This window comes from Coturnix japonica, chromosome 12 (assembly GCF_001577835.2).
Source record: "Coturnix japonica isolate 7356 chromosome 12, Coturnix japonica 2.1, whole genome shotgun sequence".
Taxonomy (NCBI): Eukaryota; Metazoa; Chordata; class Aves; order Galliformes; family Phasianidae; genus Coturnix; species Coturnix japonica.
This window is the reverse complement of record NC_029527.1, coordinates 2,929,021-2,946,591: the sequence shown is the minus strand read 5'-3', so window position 1 is coordinate 2,946,591 and position 17,571 is coordinate 2,929,021. Positions and strand designations below refer to the sequence as shown.

At 37.5% G+C, this 17,571-nt stretch overlaps 1 protein-coding gene across 4 annotated transcripts in view; it reads right to left on the bottom strand.

Annotated features, from left to right (window-relative positions):
- Nucleotides 1-1,458: 1,458 nt before the first annotated feature.
- ATG7 (autophagy related 7) overlaps nt 1,459-17,571 on the bottom strand; it is a 73,177-nt gene continuing 57,064 nt past the window's right edge. For all 4 annotated transcript variants that reach the window (XM_015874778.1, XM_015874779.2, XM_015874780.2 and 1 more), the window contains one exon: nt 1,459-7,049. In XM_015874778.1, coding sequence (XP_015730264.1) covers nt 7,017-7,049 — 33 coding nt within the window. In that variant the 3' untranslated portion in view covers nt 1,459-7,016. The remainder of the gene's footprint in view (nt 7,050-17,571) is intronic.

Below are 17,571 nucleotides of genomic sequence, written 5' to 3'. Positions count from 1 at the left end.
GCACAAATTAAGAATGTCCCTGAGAGTTCTAGAAAAACCAGGGTACTTTTAAGTAGCACTTCATTTTTGTAACAGAGCAAAAGAGAAACGACTGCCCAACCTGTGCTCCTTGTAAATCTTTGAAACCTTATAGTTAGTGCAACCCAAGGGGAAGCCCCAAAATAGATGAAAATTGATGCTAAGCCCCTAGAGAATTTCCGATAGACAGGCCCTGACCAGAAAATGAACTAAAACTCTTGGGAGGAATGTAAATTACTCAAAGCCAATGACAATACCTCTGATGGGAAAGCTCCTAAACTGGGTCATCCTTGATCCATTGCTCCTAAAGCCTCAAACAGATAGCAAATCTTTTTATAGCTCTGTTTCCTGGCTCTCCTCCAGGTTCCTCTTCTTCTGGCACTTGTGCTTTTCTTCTGCCCTTCCTATCTCCCAGCTACAATGGAAACAGGGGAGGAAAAGGAAATATTAACACAGTAGGACAAAAAGAATGCATGGAGCTTCATTACAACAGAGATGTGGGGCAGTGGGGAACCACCTCAAAGGATTTCAGTTTATTTGCTCTTCTGTGAAGTAAGTGATTTTATATGTAAGGCTTGATATATTTTGAACTTCACTTGTGAAAAGCCTATCTGGGGAAAAGAGCCAATGTCTACACTGAAAATTTAGCAAAATGCAAACATGTCATTAACACCATGAGGCAGCCCAACCGTCTGCAGTTGATGGTTACTTACTCACACCTTGTCCTTGGTTCATGAATGGTTGTTCTCTGTATTTCACCCAGAAAATGTATGAAAATGTTTCCCTCTCCACTAAATAAATGATCAAAACTCAACAAGAAATGTTTGTTAAAACAGAAAATAATAATAAAAAAGAACAGGTTTAATTCTTACCTCAGTCTTCCATTTCACAACTTATTCTTGCTCCTTAATTCTTCTGTTCCATTACCAAAGTCAACCCGCACCTTCCTTTTGCAAAAGAACCCAAACCTCTAATTCTAGGGCACAGAAACTTAAAATGGGAGTGCAGAGCTAGGAAAACAGAACAGATGTTATTTCTAACCACTCTTAGCCTGGATTGCTAATTTATGTTACTCTGCTTTCCAACTATGCTAACAACCAAGGCATAATGTGGATTTGATTCCATTTGCGAACAGAATGCACTTGCTGCAAAACAGCCAGTTAAAGCTTCTAGCAGTCAGACCAGCAACAAAAAACACAGGCCTCAAAACCAGAAACTCATTTGTAAAAAGCGCACCCAGCTACTTCTTCCTTTTCCTTTTCCTTTTCCTTTTCCTTTTCCTTTTCCTTTTCCTTTTCCTTTCTTCTTTTACACAAGAATAAAAACATTCTACTGCAACTCCTCAATGTTTTAGTTGCTACACAAAACATTATGTTTGCTCTGGTAAACACCTTTTTTAGAGTATCTACACAAGAAAGAATAAAACTGACAGAGCAGTCATTTAAAAGTTAGCAACTGGTTTATTTATTTCTCCTCTACACACATAAAATTTTCAAAATACATGCTTAATAGTGAAAGGTTACCTTTACATGGGAAATCCCTTCAGAATTCTGCAACCCAGTTTAAGACATCACTGATGTCTGGCTCTGGGCATCCAAAAATGGAGACAAATGAACTTCACCAACTCCATGACCAAACTGATTAAATTAAAAGGCATTCATAGACAATGTTAGAGATCTACCTGTATGATCTGTTACTCACCTGCTGTTCTATTGCCTAGTTAACTCAAATGTTGGTCCAACATTGTTCCATACATCAGCTCCTACCCTGCGTGGGTCACAAGGCAGGGTATGCATAGCTCACTCATTCCAAACTACTGCAGCAGATAAAACCACAACTACTACCTAATTTGGCAAGCAAGAGACATTCAACAGTAAATACTTTAATTAAAGTGGGGAAAAAATAGGTATAGTTTTTTGTCTATGTGACCAAATAACTGGAATGCTGTTACATTTAGAGCATCTATCATCTCAAAGCGTTTCTGACTTAGTATCAATAATAACATGTAATCATTGCTCCAATAGACATCGGGTGGAACTTCAGTAAGAGTTTTCATTAGTAGCATACAGGATGCCTGCACAAAGGTCATTTAGAATATAAAGGGGGCAAAGGAGGCTGAACAGAAACTTTGGGAAGGAAGGCTGAAATATTAAGTAAAGAAGGAAAAAAGCTCATGTACATACACACACAAAAAAAACCCACAAGAAATTACCAGGCCATCTATATTACTAAGAAAAAAACAAAACTCATCCTTCACCCCCCCATCTCCCTTATCTCCCCTCCCAGGTCTTTGGTTTAGTGCTTTCCTTTAGTGCAATAACTTTAATGATGTGGCTCTTAATTATGCTGAAGTTTGACTTGAACTCACACAGTCAGAAGGAAAACCACAACCTATGGTAGTAGCCACTGACTCCACCTCCCCAAATACACAGACCTTATCTCAGTTTTCCCTTAAGGCACAACCACAAAGTGACTGTCCACTTGGTAAGAACTGATAAAATCAAAGCATAGCCAAAAGGACTCTGCTGTGCTTTTAATGTTCTGTTACATTCATGTCTCATGAAGTCCCAAAGCTGTTGCTATTTAAACAAAAGGACAGTGATCCTTTGCACATGACAATAATAAATGAATGCAATGCTTTTATAGCCTGTCCCGCAGCACTATGAATAAATGATCTAGACAGACATCCAACTCTTCACGTTCCTCTGATGACAATAATTCCTGACATTACTCTTCACGGTTTAACAGCCAACTCCTGAAGTGACGTCATGGGGAATTTTGTCCAAAGAAGAAACACAGCTGCTGAAGGTTTCCCTGTACCACGCCTGCTATATCCAACACTGCTGCCTGCTTCAGAGACACTCTGCTAACAAGTACATTTTCCTCCAGGTCTTCACATTTTAACTACATATTTATAGAGTGATATCATTGAAAAATATCTGTTGCAGGGAAGGAAAGCCTGAAACATACCAAGAGTCTCCTGTAGCGTACACAGTAGTGAGGGAGCAGCAAGGGAGGTCCTTAAAATGGAAGCTTAACCAGTAGTACAAAAACAGCTCCTTTGTTTGCATTACTTCCAAAACAATACTTGGGAAATATGCTCAGGTTTTGCTTGTTTGCCCCCTATCCCTCTCTCAGCACATCAGCAGTAAATTGAGAATGCTTTTTACCAACAGAAGCTCTGCTAACACAGTAATTACAAAGATTTCATTCATAAAATACTATGCGTAGAAATGCTAATCTCCTGCTTTAAGTAAACTTCAGCACTGTTGATTTCAATTCAGAAGGATAAAACACATTCAGTTGGTTACTTGTAATAGCCCTAGACAATCAAAACCCCCCCATTTCCCCTTCCTCTCTCATAAAACAAAACAAAACAGAAAACAATGATGCAAGTATTAAAAGAAAAAAAAAAAAAAACCCACAACAGTCCCTATTTAGGAAATAGGCAATTCAAACAAAAGTTGCCAGTGATGTCATTTCATTTATACGCTGCCTGAGTCACAGGTTCCTGAGGAAGTGGGAACACCTACAGAAATGCTGTATGAAAGTCAGACTTCCAAGCGTGAAATGAAAACAGAGACATTTAAAGACAAAGCAAAACCCTCAAGCAAAATCACAACTGCTTTACGGATTTTCTCTCACTCTCACACAAACTGCAAAGAAATCTGTGACTAGAAATTAATTTGCTTGTCCATCCACATCCTCTGCTACCCGGGAGGGGAAGACTGGGGAGGAGATATTCACAGGGGTTGGGAGGATGTGGGAAGAAGACAGTGATTTCCTGGCTGTCAAATACCAGAGGTCCAAAGACACTCAGAGAAGACAAGGAAGACTTGGAGCCTTCAGTGCCCATCAGTTCTTCCAGGTCCATGTTTGACAAGACATGGAAACAATTTCAGCAGCATTTCTCCACATAGTTTTAGCCCACACTGGTTTGATTTAGCAAGTAGAATTATTCCAGAAATGAGAAGCCAGCTTTCATTTCAAATGCACCAACCTCCTTCAGCACTGCCTCATCTCGGCAGGGACGCCAAACTGAAGGTTTTTAAGAGTACAAGCACTACACCAAAAAACCAAGTGAGGAAAACATTAGTGGCCTCCTCTGTGAGAAAGAATAACGCCTCCTGTTTGTTTTCTATGTAGTGGATAAAATCATTTCACAAATAAATTAGGAAAAAAAAAAAGAAAAAGGAATTATTCTGGTGAGATCATACAAAAATCAAGTGTCTGATGCTGAAAAACAAATAAGCCTGAATTACTGGGTGCTCCGAGGCTGCTGAAGAACAGCAGAAAGTAACTGCATGGGACAGCAGGGAAGTTAAACGGAATGACTGAATAAAAAATCATACTTTTTATCTGCAGCAGTAAAACACTCTATGCATGTGACCTTCAGTTACAGAGGCAAAGTCCATTGTACTTCATATCAACATCCTATCTAAGTATCTATTCAAAAAGCAAGTTGGAGCAGGCATTTAGACTTCTATAGCAAATGCTAACACAGTGTATACTCCCTGCCAGCCAGGAAACTCGTTCAGAAATCTTGACAGCCCCTTTCTATTCCCAAATTGAAGGAAGTGCCTGTAAGAAGGTACAACTGCAGATGAGGCCTGGCCTGACTAAACAGACTAAAATACACTTGGTACGTGAAGCTCAGACAAACAGTTGCTGGGAGCACTGACAGTGTTGTCAAAGAATATCCAAAACAATTCTATGAGTTGAAAGGGCAGTGCCAAAAACCTTCCGTTAAATACCTACAGGCCAGTGAATAAATGTGCTTATCTGATAATGTTATTTGAACTTGATCAGTAATGGAAATGTTAACAGCAATTCATTTCTATTTATTCTTATGATTTCTCACTCAATTAATGCCTAGAAATTGAATAAAAACAGAATAAGAACCATTTTGTTCCACAAGGGGGAAGAAGGCAACATTCAAGTTAGACAACGGAAGTTATTCCGAGACACACTGAAGTGCTTCAGAACATCAGGGACATCTGGGGAGCATATGTACAACAAGCAGCTCAGCCTCAGAACTGCATGTTACTGAAGTTAGAGAGGTAAGGAAACATCATATTAACCCTGAATTCCAAACCTTTAGATCTTGCATACTGTCGCAATTAAACAGATACACTGCATCTTTAAATTGAAAGTAACTTTAACAGGTAATCAAAGTTTTAGATATTTAAAGTAACTATTAATGTTTATCAGATTCTTAGAAAGATGTCCAGTTTTAAAGTTTCAGGTAATCAAAGACTGCAGTTAAGACTTTTACACTCAGCAATTCCAAAAGATAAAAACGCAGGTCTTTCCCTTTTAACTACCCAGTACCAATACATGATTTCAGAACTACAGAATGCCAATCGTACAGCTCATAGGTAATTCTGTATGTTGATCAACTACTTAAATATGCATATCACATGTTATCAATCTTACTGATCACTACCTGACCACCAAAAGATCAGTTTCCTATCAAAAATATATTTAATTCAGATATATATATATATGTATATATATATATATATTACAATGAAGTTAGGTAAACAGGACATTAGAGCTCAAAGCTACTTTAGTGATCACAAAAAGAAATACATGTAACAACTAATGATAACCTCAACATGTTTCTGTGAGTCTTCCTTTATCATGGGAATATAGGAGCTGCAGATGTCCTTGTTTTGTTGGTGAATTTGACAGAACATCCTCTGATGTGGCCTAAGACAGAAGCTGTGAAATTATCTGCACCAGATATTCAGAGCTTGTGTTAAAGGACATAAACCAAGCTAAATTAATTGGATTGACTAGATGGTCAATTAATTTTCATAATGTATAATAGAAATAAAGACCATTTGCCTCATAAAGCAGTTCTGCCTTCTTTTCTGAGCAAGTTAGTCCACAGTCTCCACAATATAAAGCCTTAAAATGAATTTCAATTATACTTCTAAATCCTATTGCAAGATAAAACCCAATAGATTGGCTTTCAGTTTTGTAGTAAGTTACTTTGATATTTTACAAATTCATTCTTACAAATTCTTGAGAACCCATCAAAGATTCTCACAGTATCAGCCACAATATCTGAAGACATTCCTGATGCTGCAGAAACTGAAATAAACTCCAGCCAAAATGAAGACCAGAATTGTTGTTTAACACCTGTAAAGATGTCTGGCACAGTTAGAAAATCAATGTCTTATTGTAGTAATACATTTAACTACAAGTTTTTAATGAATCAATGATTCATCCTGAAAGCAATTTTTACTACATAATAAAACATTCTCTAAACTTCAGAGAAGCATAAGTATGATACAGATCCATTTTAGTCTTTCCTGTATAAGTCAAACCACATTTCTTCCATAGTATGAAATAATGAAATCTTTACAGAGAATAACTTCTCTGTTGACACAGGTAATGACAATCTACTACAATAAAGAAAAGGGAATCAAATTGCACTATAAATATTTACTTTGCAATAGAAAGCAATGTGAAATACACTGCAAGTGTAGGTTTTTAACCTACTCCTGCTCCTCTGTAAATAAAGATGCAGTTTATTTCCCAACAGAATATTCTCAATCTTAATAACAAACTCCAATTAAAGGTGCCCAAGTGTTGGAAAGATGAAGAAAAAACATTCAGACATGCTGCTTAGACATGTCTGCTGACAAGCAAAATTAAAAGATGGAACAAATGAAATAGCAAAGTTTACTAAAGCAGCAAATGTTATATATGTCTTATTAAGAAAATGGATGAAGGAAAAAAAAAAAAAGGAATAATATCTAAACATAATCACATTACTTTTGTTATTTACATAATAAAAATGAAAATATGAAGAGTTCTATCCAGAAAATACTGCTTTTACAGTGAAGATATTCATGCCAGTATGTGGTTTACAATTGTCCATATTCATTGCAGTCAGAATGGGTAAGCAATCATTAACTTGTCGAGTAACAGATTTGGCAGCCAATGCAATTCAAAGTAGGTCATCTTCCACCTTATTCAGCTGATTTTCAGACTGTTTCATCATCGCTCATGTCCCAGATCTGCAACAAAAAAGGAAGTGTAATTTTAGTTTGTGGAGTTCAAATACACTTTTAATATACCTTTATAAAACAAGTATTACTATTTAAAAGAAAGAGTAAATAACATTTATGGACTACTGACTAGAACCAATGTTCTTAAAGATTTTTTGGAGGTTTAGTTCATGGCAAATATTCTCCTTCTGCTTGGTAAAGGCTTGCAGTAGCCTGTGATCAGGAAGGACATGGATACAAAGCTCTGAGCTAGATCTGGATCTGAACTACTTGGTTCTGATCACTTGAACAGAAAGAATGACCTCTGCCAGCAAAACCTGCCACCAATAGGAAGATATTCCTTCAGTATCTTTCAAATCCTTCTAAAAAATTCTGAGTTCAACACAGCAATATTGAATAACAGAAAAAAATAACTATAATTTTAATAAAACAAAATGTAATGTTTCTGGAATTTGAAAACATTCTGAAAAAAACTCTTAAAATCCAACCCCAGAAAGCAATTGCTCAAATACTTTTCTGCAATGTTACAAACCATAAAATGAAAACTCTGAATGGCAGGATTTTCTCAATTCCTAGAAGCGTTGCAAAATGGTGGTGTAAATCCTTATGGAAAATACTGAAGGAACAGTTTGTTTACAAAAGGAAAAAAGAGTTTTCATCCTGCCCTAGATGAGCAGCTCGCAGCTTGCCAAGGCAAACACAAATGTCCAGCTTACCAGTCAGGGTCAAGGATGTGGAAAAGAAATATGAAAAACAAAATCTTTAAATAGTGTTTATGGTATGATTCAAACTGGCAATAAGTAAGAAATTCAAAGTTCAGACTGATAGTCCATCTTTGTTGAGCCTAATTTTTGAAAACAAATCCCATATATTTTAACTCTCAAAATCACTCCCCAAGAAAGGCAATAAATACTTTAATAAATACCATGAGGTGAAACAAAGGCAAAAGTGAAAAAAAAGCGGACTGAGATCCCTAAAAGTCTTTATCTACTAAGCAGATGCACTGGGAGCAGTGCCAGCTTCTCTGCTCTGTGCTTTCCCATCATCAGTTCTGATCTGAACAGTGTGGGTGAGAAGGCAAGTACTCGCTGGTTTGTTTGTTTTTCACTAAGAAAGGCTGGTAAGGGTGCCAGTGACATGAGTAATTTTGTGATATGAAAATACTTCCATCCTGAAACTCTCTTGCTGTTCCATAGTTTCTATAAAGCTCAGAAAGCCTTTTGGCTCAACGCACGTCATGTGCAATGCCTGCATTACTGCAACAGTCCATAAGGCACAAAGAGCAGTTCTGACTACACAGTCATTTCTCTTGGTTGAAACCAAGGGGAAGAACGCCAGTTTGTTGATGTTTTTTTGTCCTTAATACTAAGGACTCTTGTGAGGGCCTCTAACAACTTGAAGACGTACAGTCCAAGCTCAGCTCCTGAGCTCCAGCACACAGCACAGCCAACAGTGCCTCCTAGGTAATGCAGGGCTGTGGGAGAAGCCTTACCCATGAAATGTATTCTGCTACCTGAATAATATAAGCTAGTCATGGACATTGAAAAACTAAGACCCCTGAAATACAGCATTACTAATAACAGCAGGATCATAAGGAGACTACATGGCTATGCAAATTTTGGCTGTTACTTCAAAACAGTGAAATTTCTGCAGAACAGAAATGGTGAATTACAGAAAGCAATGAAAGATAACGTTTAAAATGAGTGTAGTGCCAAGAATCTGATTCCCCAATTCAAGCCACGAATTCGGATTTTGTTTTCACTTCTCTTCTGTCCTACAGCACACCTGGGTTAGTCAATCTAAATGCAGCTACATGTGATGACAGGAGAAGTCATAAAATAGGAAGATAATAAACCAGCTGTCAAAGTCAACCTCCATCCAACCCCTTATATAAATAAATAAATAGCCTGGACAGACTACCTCAAAGCACCTGCTTTTTTCAAGCACATGTTTTCATATCTGAACTTCTTCGTAGAGGTTCCTAAATGTCAGATGCAAATTATGTCTATTCAGGATAAAATAATTCCAGAAGTAGTTTTCTTAAAATGACAAGTATAATTATCTTACATCATAGGAAGAACGGGGAAAAAACTCTGTACATTAATTCAACTGTTCGTAAGTTCCCAATGACTGTACACAGTTCCAGGTGGCATTTTCAATAATCCTACTGCACAGAGAAAGGGTTTTGCATTTCCTTCCTGCAGCAATAACAGCTGGTACCTGAAATTCAACCTCCATGGCCATGGTTCCAAAATTAGCATTCACACATGGAAAGAAGGCTTGGCATCCTAGAATTAACATAAGTCATTCAAATAGGTAACCTCTGTTTATCTTATAAACAAACCTGCAAGAATATCAGTGCATTCTGAGAAGATTTCTAAGTTTCTTGCCAGCAGCGATCCAGCAGCAATAGCACAGAAAGTCCACCTCATTAAGAGAGACAAAGCAAACAAACACACCACCCCCACACACCGCTTTCCACACTGAACTAAGATAAATTTACATACGTGTGCATCAAATACACACTGCTTAGAAAACCTTGGAATATCTTTATACAAACCTCAATATTTACTGTGCTATAAATGCTCCGAATATGGTTTAGAGGAAGGAAAATTCTACTGGCAGAGATGAAGCTGAAAATTAGATGTTACATGTAACAAACAGCACCCCTGGGTATCATATGAGAACATGCAGCTTCCCACATCAATTGCATCTTATCACATCTCACATCTCGATTTAGAAATGTACCCTTACTCAGGGAAGTGAAACAAACGACAAAAGAATACATTCAAACCTATGTTTAACTTGAAAGTAAATTATTTTATGTCTATTCAACACGATCTTCGTCATAGGCCCTAGGTTAAAGATGATGCTTTTATTCTACGCTCAACCAAAGAGAAAATACATCCAAACTTCTGACAATCTACTTCTGCAAAGTATTTGTGAACCTATACAGCATAATTCAATGAACTAAGCACAGCAGGCCACATCAACAGTCCTTGTGTGACTCCTTCAATATTCTTCCTGGTTCAGAGACTGCATCTTTCAGGAGTAACAGAAATAAAACTGCAACTTGAAATTCATTATATGGATACAAGTTCTGACATGCAGCTTTTTCAAGCTTTTCGGTATGGACTGAGGGATGCTAATTATAAAGTTCAGCACTCTCCTTTCATCTCAGATACCTGATGCACAGTAAGCACTACCCTTCATCTTACTGAAACTGAAAACAAACTTCAGGCATTCCGCATATTAAACAATTCCTTAACCATCCCCTTCTGCATGAGGGGGAAAAAAAACCAACATAAATGCACTATCAACACAGACACAGCATTCTTCAGCAGGGACAGTGTTCAGCTTTGCTCAGAACTCAGACCTAGCTGCATGACAGACCTTGCATAGCACACCACATAGTTTTCTTTGCTATCTAAGAAACGAAGGCAATGCACCTAAGTAAGCATTCCCTGTGCTCCCAGTAGAAACAGCATTACTTGCAGTGGTTCCCCCACAAGAACCGTTCAGATCCCTGTTCACAATGCTACTTAGTTCACACTGATGACTAATTTCTGGCACACATGCTAACAACATAAGTTTTCTTTTTTGTGTCTTGGCTAGAAACTTCACAGTCTTTCCTGTTCAGATGGTTTCATACCTCGCAATAATATTCAACTACACCAACTTTGTGCTTTTGTCGTTGGTGTCTGACACGTGTTTTCCCTTCACAGACATTGCAAAATTCTGTATTTTCAGTTCACAGACACAGCTTAAAATCTAGCTCAAGGTCACAAGGCGTCCTCATTTTGATCACAACCAACACCAATAATTATTCTGTGTTTCTCTTGCATGCGTGGCCCCACTTTTCATATGAACTGCAAACATTAGCCCATTGATTTCCATCTTGGCAACTGTGATCTGTTTAAGAGCCGTCTGATCACCTTTCAGGATTGACTTTCTCTCATGCCCTCTATTCTATCTGTTTGTTTGCTCTTTACATGACTAAAACTTTCTATAACCATCCAATTAAAAAAAAAAAAAAAAAGCATACTGTTTAACATTGCTGTTAAAATGCCTTTGACACATTTCCTTCCATTGTCTCCCTTTGTTCCAGGAAGAAACAAAGCAGAGAAGCAAACAAACACAAAGCTGATTTCTTTCCTCCTCCAAAGTAAGGTAACCTCTTCAAGTGCTTTGGAGCTGCAAAGGCCATTGTTCAGGGCACAGCACCTGAGCTGCTGGAATGATGTCTACCTATGAGGATATATTCTATAATGAAATCTTTTCCCCAGGCTCTTAAAGTCCGAGAACAAAGCAGAGCAAAATAAATGACCACCCCCCATCAAGAAGATGTGATAATTTCCATTAGTGTATTTTGGTGTGGGATTTGAAACATCATTTTACTACCACCAAAAAGCAACTATCCAAACACAACAAGAGTTTCAATGAAGCCACGAGTAAATTAAGTATTTTCACAGCAATTATTATCTCTGATATAAATCCTTGGACTGAAATGAAGATAAAAATGCTGATGTATATAAAAGTATACATTCAAATTTTTTTATCATCTCCCTTTTCTGATGAGCCAAGATGTTATATTTTTTAATATACAAAGATGTGTAAGTTTATACTCATTTAATTTCTGAATCCTGCAAAAAATTCACAATACGCAAATGCAAATTCACTTTAAAGTTTCGTGATCTTGTATAAGAGGTCTCAATCATACACATAAATGGATGCCCAAATAATTTCCAGCAGCAACACATCTGAATATTCAATTCCCACTACACAGACTTTGTTTTACTGTAAATCGGTAGAATTCACAGCAATGTGTAACTGATATTAAGACATGTGAGTGAGTCTGCAGGTCACACAAAATCAAACATTTCACAGTTACTGATTAAAAAAAGAGCAGCAGTTTTATGATAAGAGCTATTCAAGTGACCCTCAGAGGTAAACAATCCAGACAGCAACAAAGAGGTTATAAAACATAATACTTAAAGTACACTCGGCGCCGCAATATCGTCACAGGAATACAGGCTGGAGGATACTCATGGAGATCATTCTGTCCTGTCCTCCACTCAGAGCACGACCAACTAGATGAGGCTCAGGGTCTGGGCCAGCTATGTTTAATATGCTGATTTTTTTTCCCCCCTTCCTATCTAACTGGGATGTGTGATGTTGCATCCTGTGCCCATTGCCTCTCATCCTTTCATTCTGCACCTCTGTTTTCTCAGTACATTTCCACAAGGTAGCTAAGAAAAAAAAAAAATGCCCATAAGAATTTTGGTTATAGTGATTACAAGTTTTTTAGCTAGGAGAATCTTGCATGACTTTGGATTCTACAACTCTTAGTTACAAGTTCTCTTGTTCACCGCAGCAAGTCGAATGATGCAGCACACCACGCTATGGAGTTCTGCAATGCAGAGTACACTGCAGATGTGCTATAGCAAAGGTTTCCAACTGTTTGCAAGCCAAACAGCTTGTTTTGGCTTAAAATGGTCTTTTCCCCCCATATGGGATGACTTTGATCTTTTTGCCTACTATATAAATGCAATTACACTGAGTTTATTGGATCAACAGGGACCACAGAAAGAACGCGTTAATCCAATTGCTAGTGATAAGAATAAGAAGTTACTTTAAAAAGTCTGTTTTCGGGGCAGCAAATATATTTTGTGTGCTTTCAAAATGGGAATACAAACCAAGACTGCTCAATGAATTTCTCTAGAAGATTCATCTTAAAGCACACAACAGGTCACCCCTGCCCTACAGAAGTGTACTTTACCTCTCTGTGGCACTAAATTAACATTTTCTTTCTTTCTTTCTTTTTTCATTTCAACACCACCTCCTCCCACAAGGAAAAATACTGGAATATCCTTAAGAGGTTGGTCTGCATAACTTTGAACAATTAATCGTTTTAATTTAAACACAAAAATTTTTAAATATGGCAGGGCCTACAGGGAGATATTCTCATGCTGTGATTTCCAGCCAGCTGCCAAGGGAAGTTTGGCTACAATAGAATTCAGCTCAGACATCTCCAGAACAGCAAATTGCGGCTGAAAGCAGACCATGCTTTTCCTTTCGTGTAAAGCAGACCAGGCTCAAGCAACAGTTTGATAATGTGCTTTCTCTTCATATACATCCAAAACCAAGGTCAAACTCATTTGTAAACACTTAAGATCATGTTACGTTCAAAGGAAAAAGATCTTTCAAGTTGTGAATGTTCCTTATTTTTCGCTCAATTTATGAAGCTCTAAAATTCCTTACAGAACGTAATAAGCAGGAATTAAAAGGCATAAATGATCACAGATATTGCACAGGTGTAAACAGAATCACAGAAATCATTAAGGCTGGAGAAGATCTCTAAGATTATCTAGTCCAACTATGACTACCATGCCCACAAACCATGTCCCTAAATGGTTTCTTGAACACCAGAGATAGCGACTCCACCACCACTCCAGGCAGCCAATTTCAATTCCTGCCCTCTCTTTTCGAGAATAAATTCTTCCTAAAATCTACTCAGAACCTCCCCTGGCTCAACTTACAATGATTTCCTCTCATCCTATCACAAGTTACCTGGAAGAGACCAACCCCCACCTCATAACAACCTCCTTCCAGGGAATTACAGAGAGCAATTATGACTCCCCTGAGTCTCCTCTTTTCCAGACTAAACAATCCCAGCTCCCTCAGCTGCTCCTCATTCTCCAAAGATGACTTGACACGAACCAACAGACAAAAGTTACTCTTACAGATTAGAAAAACATTGAGCTATCACTTGCAAACCCTCTTTAAAAGTGAAAAAAATTCTGAGGAACACTGTCAGAATGTTAATTCATGTTATAGGTCTAAATCTACAAAATTAACAACATTGGAGCAAAGGAGTTTCAAAAGAAATGTTTTTTTTTCCTAACTGTAAGTATTAATTAAGCAGTCAATTATGCTTTGAAATCCTCTCCTTTTTTTTTCCTCTCACTAATTCCAGTCATCCTGGATATTAGATTAAATTCTACCTTTCTTTGAGATATACATCCTGATGATTTTAAAACACATTTATCATTGCCCTGTCTGCCCAGAGGTCCTTGGCAAAGTTCACAACATCTTATGTTTAAATCCCTGTGATATTCTCAGTGTTCTGTGGGCTATGCTGATGGCTTCTGTCCAATTCAAAGCACTGATCTATCATTCAGATCTGTTAGTCCAACTACAAATACATATATTTTTAACTTCTCTAGCTCTATACTGGCACTATATTCTCATATCACAAATGCCTTTTCTTTGACTGTATGTTATTTCCGTGGATAGCCCAAGCCATCTCCTATCTTAAATTACAGACTACCTGTCATTCTATCATTCTGCCATTAAGAAGTGCATCAGTTGTCACTCATCTTTTTCACCAGTTATAATGAGACTTTTTCCCACAGTGATCTATCCACAAGGGATTCATCCTCAACCATGATCGTATGATAACACATTTATAACTTCTTCACTTATAATCCTCAAAATTAAATTCAACACATTCAAGAATATTGAATAACTGGTAGTCAGGTGTTACAATTTATGTTGTATCAATTATGATGTTACTCAGATGACTAAGTTACATACACCACGATTAATTAAATCCTCTAGTGGGTTTAGCCTCTTAACTACATCTTACTTACTTTAAAGGTCTATCTGTAGTTCAGGGAAAGGGATTAGCATTGTATTTCTCTTCCATTTGCTGTTCAGTGTGTATTGTGGAGGAATTATTCTTGGCTGAAAACTCTAGGTAGTGAAACTTTAGCCAAATACAGTCTATTCTTTTTAATACAGAATAAAAGACCTATATTTATTAACAAATACATGCTTTGCAATTATTCTTTTGAAAGTCATTATTTTCTAGTTTAAAGGGTTTCTAAGAGATGGAACGATTAACTCCTGTAGTCAGATATAGTCATTTCTTGGCAGTCTGATATTTAAGTATTGTTGCTCTGGGTGATTTTGGTGATGTAAGGGAAGTAGCTGCTCATAGAAACTTTTCTATCTACCTATGCAATAATACAGCTAAATCAAATCTCAAGAACAAAAAATGCTTCATAATATTAGCCAATAATACTGATGCATTAACAATCAAACCCCAGGTTTGGATAAGTATGTTTCATACTCCTTGCCTTATTTGACAGCAAAACGTTCCTACTGAAACCAGTTACACAGCATCAGCTCTGTTTCATTTGCATCCTGTGGATATCACGCAACAGCTCTACTCTTACACTCAAGAACCTTCATAACAAGGCAAAATTCTGAGCAGAGATTCTCAAATTCATTCTGAGTCATAGTGACAGGAAAACTGTTGTCACCAATAAACATCACTGGGTTTTATTGCTTTGTTTTAATACAAAGCAAGGTTTGCTTTTATGGCCATGTAACTACTGCTTCTAGGGAATGAGAGAAACTAGAAAAGTCAGAAGAGAGGAAGTATTTTTATTTACGCAGAGCCTAAGGTGCTTCTTGCAAAGTTAAAAGTTACCGAGTACACTGCAAAATGGAGAGAGCACAAAGAGCTGAAATATTTCTGCACAAATCAAAAAACTCCTTACCAGTCAGAAACAAGCTGGAACTTGCATGAGGCCCTGCTCACACTGGCAAACATCTTAATTGTTCAGAGCAGACAAAGTCTGTTTAGTCATGTCTGCTGAAGTGGGAAGGATATTACAACACATCTGTGCAGTCTGTTTCCACATAGGTCAATCAGTTCTTGAAGCTTGTTTTTAAGCCAGCAAGTACACTATACATTCAGACGCCATAACACAGGTTGGCCATACACCTGGCCAAAAGGCAAGTAATCTTTTTATAGAAGCTCATGAATGAGCAATCAAGGAATCTCCGAGTCCTAACAGACACGCAGCGCCAACACACACTGATGTCTGTGAGGGATTTTGTAAGAGTCTAAGTATGTCCTGGTGAAATTTCGAAACACAAACGTTCAAAGTTTTGGTGCCCACTGAGGACAGCAACAATATATTTAAAATACACAGTGAACCACAGTGTGACAAACAGGCAGCAAATGAAACTGGTAGATGAATTCAAATTGTTTTCTTTGCTTACTAGTTATTCCAGCTATTAAAGTTCATGCACAAAATTTAGAAGGACAACAAAAACTTATGGAAAATTATGTGGTGAGTCAGTGGGGAATTAGATAACTACTGCATTTCTCCATGCTCCTGAACTAGACTCAGAGAATATCAGATGAGCAGGTTGAAGTAGCAGCAGTGATACAGCTACATTCCTTGGCTTTAGGAGATTATCAGAAGTGCTTCATAGAAACAGAGATTAAAAAGGTATTATGTAGGGCTTTAATACCACTTCAGATGGGGAGCCTTTTGCAGTAGAAGAAAAGTGTCAGCTGACAGCAGTGGTGATGACAGATCAAAAGGGGAATGATCTAAAGTGAAATGTTTTTTAAAACAAACTGAAAGTTAGGTCACAAGATGCATGGCTGGGTGCACATCAAAAAGTACACAGAGCCTGACAATAATAAAGAACAAAGAGCTACCAGAACATAAAATTCCTATAGATAAGACACAGGTAAAAGGCAGTAAAAAGGGGACACAGTCTGAAGGGAATGAACCACAAGGAACTTAATAGAAGAGATTATCCTGGACAGAAAAAGTGTGTGCCACACTAAGATGCTCCCTGATAACAAGCAGGCCTCAGTACTGACATTATATTTGCCTCAAGAACTAGGTTATTCTTTGGAAGTGTCTTCTAGTCTAAGTTCTTCAATTAATAGACAATAAAATGATTTTATAATGTTAAAAAAAAAATGGACTAAACAATACAGGTATCTCAATTTTATTTTATTTTTAACGGAAGGATGGCAAAGAGCTAGTTCTAATCAAACTGTGAAACTCAGCTGACCAAGTACAGACAGATCAGCAGTTGTCATTACGATAAATAACTGCTTTAGAATTGGTTACTGAACTCATATTTTCAAGGGCTGTAAAACGGGAATTCCAGCCTCTTTCTGAACCCAGTCCTTTTAAATTGCTTTGTCTGTTTTGGCCCTAGGCTGCATATTAGAAATGATAAAAGTAGTTCTTTCATACTCAAAATAAGACAGTTCGATTGCCAGTGTCAACACAACAAAGTGCTTATGGCTATAGGAGTTGGGGGGGAGGAATCAGAAATGGGGGGGCAATGGGGAAGGCTCTGGAGTTAACACTAGGCAAGCAGGAACATAATTTTTTCTCTCCTGTGGAAGCCTGTACTTACCCTACTGTATTTTTTTTTACCTTCTGTATGGTGACAAGACTCAGAATTGCTGCTCTGGCAGTAATTATGAATCAAATTCATTAAAATGGTCTTGCAACTTAAAGATGAAGAAACATCACTGGAAACAATTCTATGTCTTTGATATACAATCATGCTTATTTAATCACAGCATTTCCTTTCTTCAGAAACAGTCAAAACAAACAAGCCACAAAGAAATGAAGAGAATTTCTTGAGACAAAATCCAAATCCTATGTTTTATGCTGACCTACATATATATGGTAATGAGATT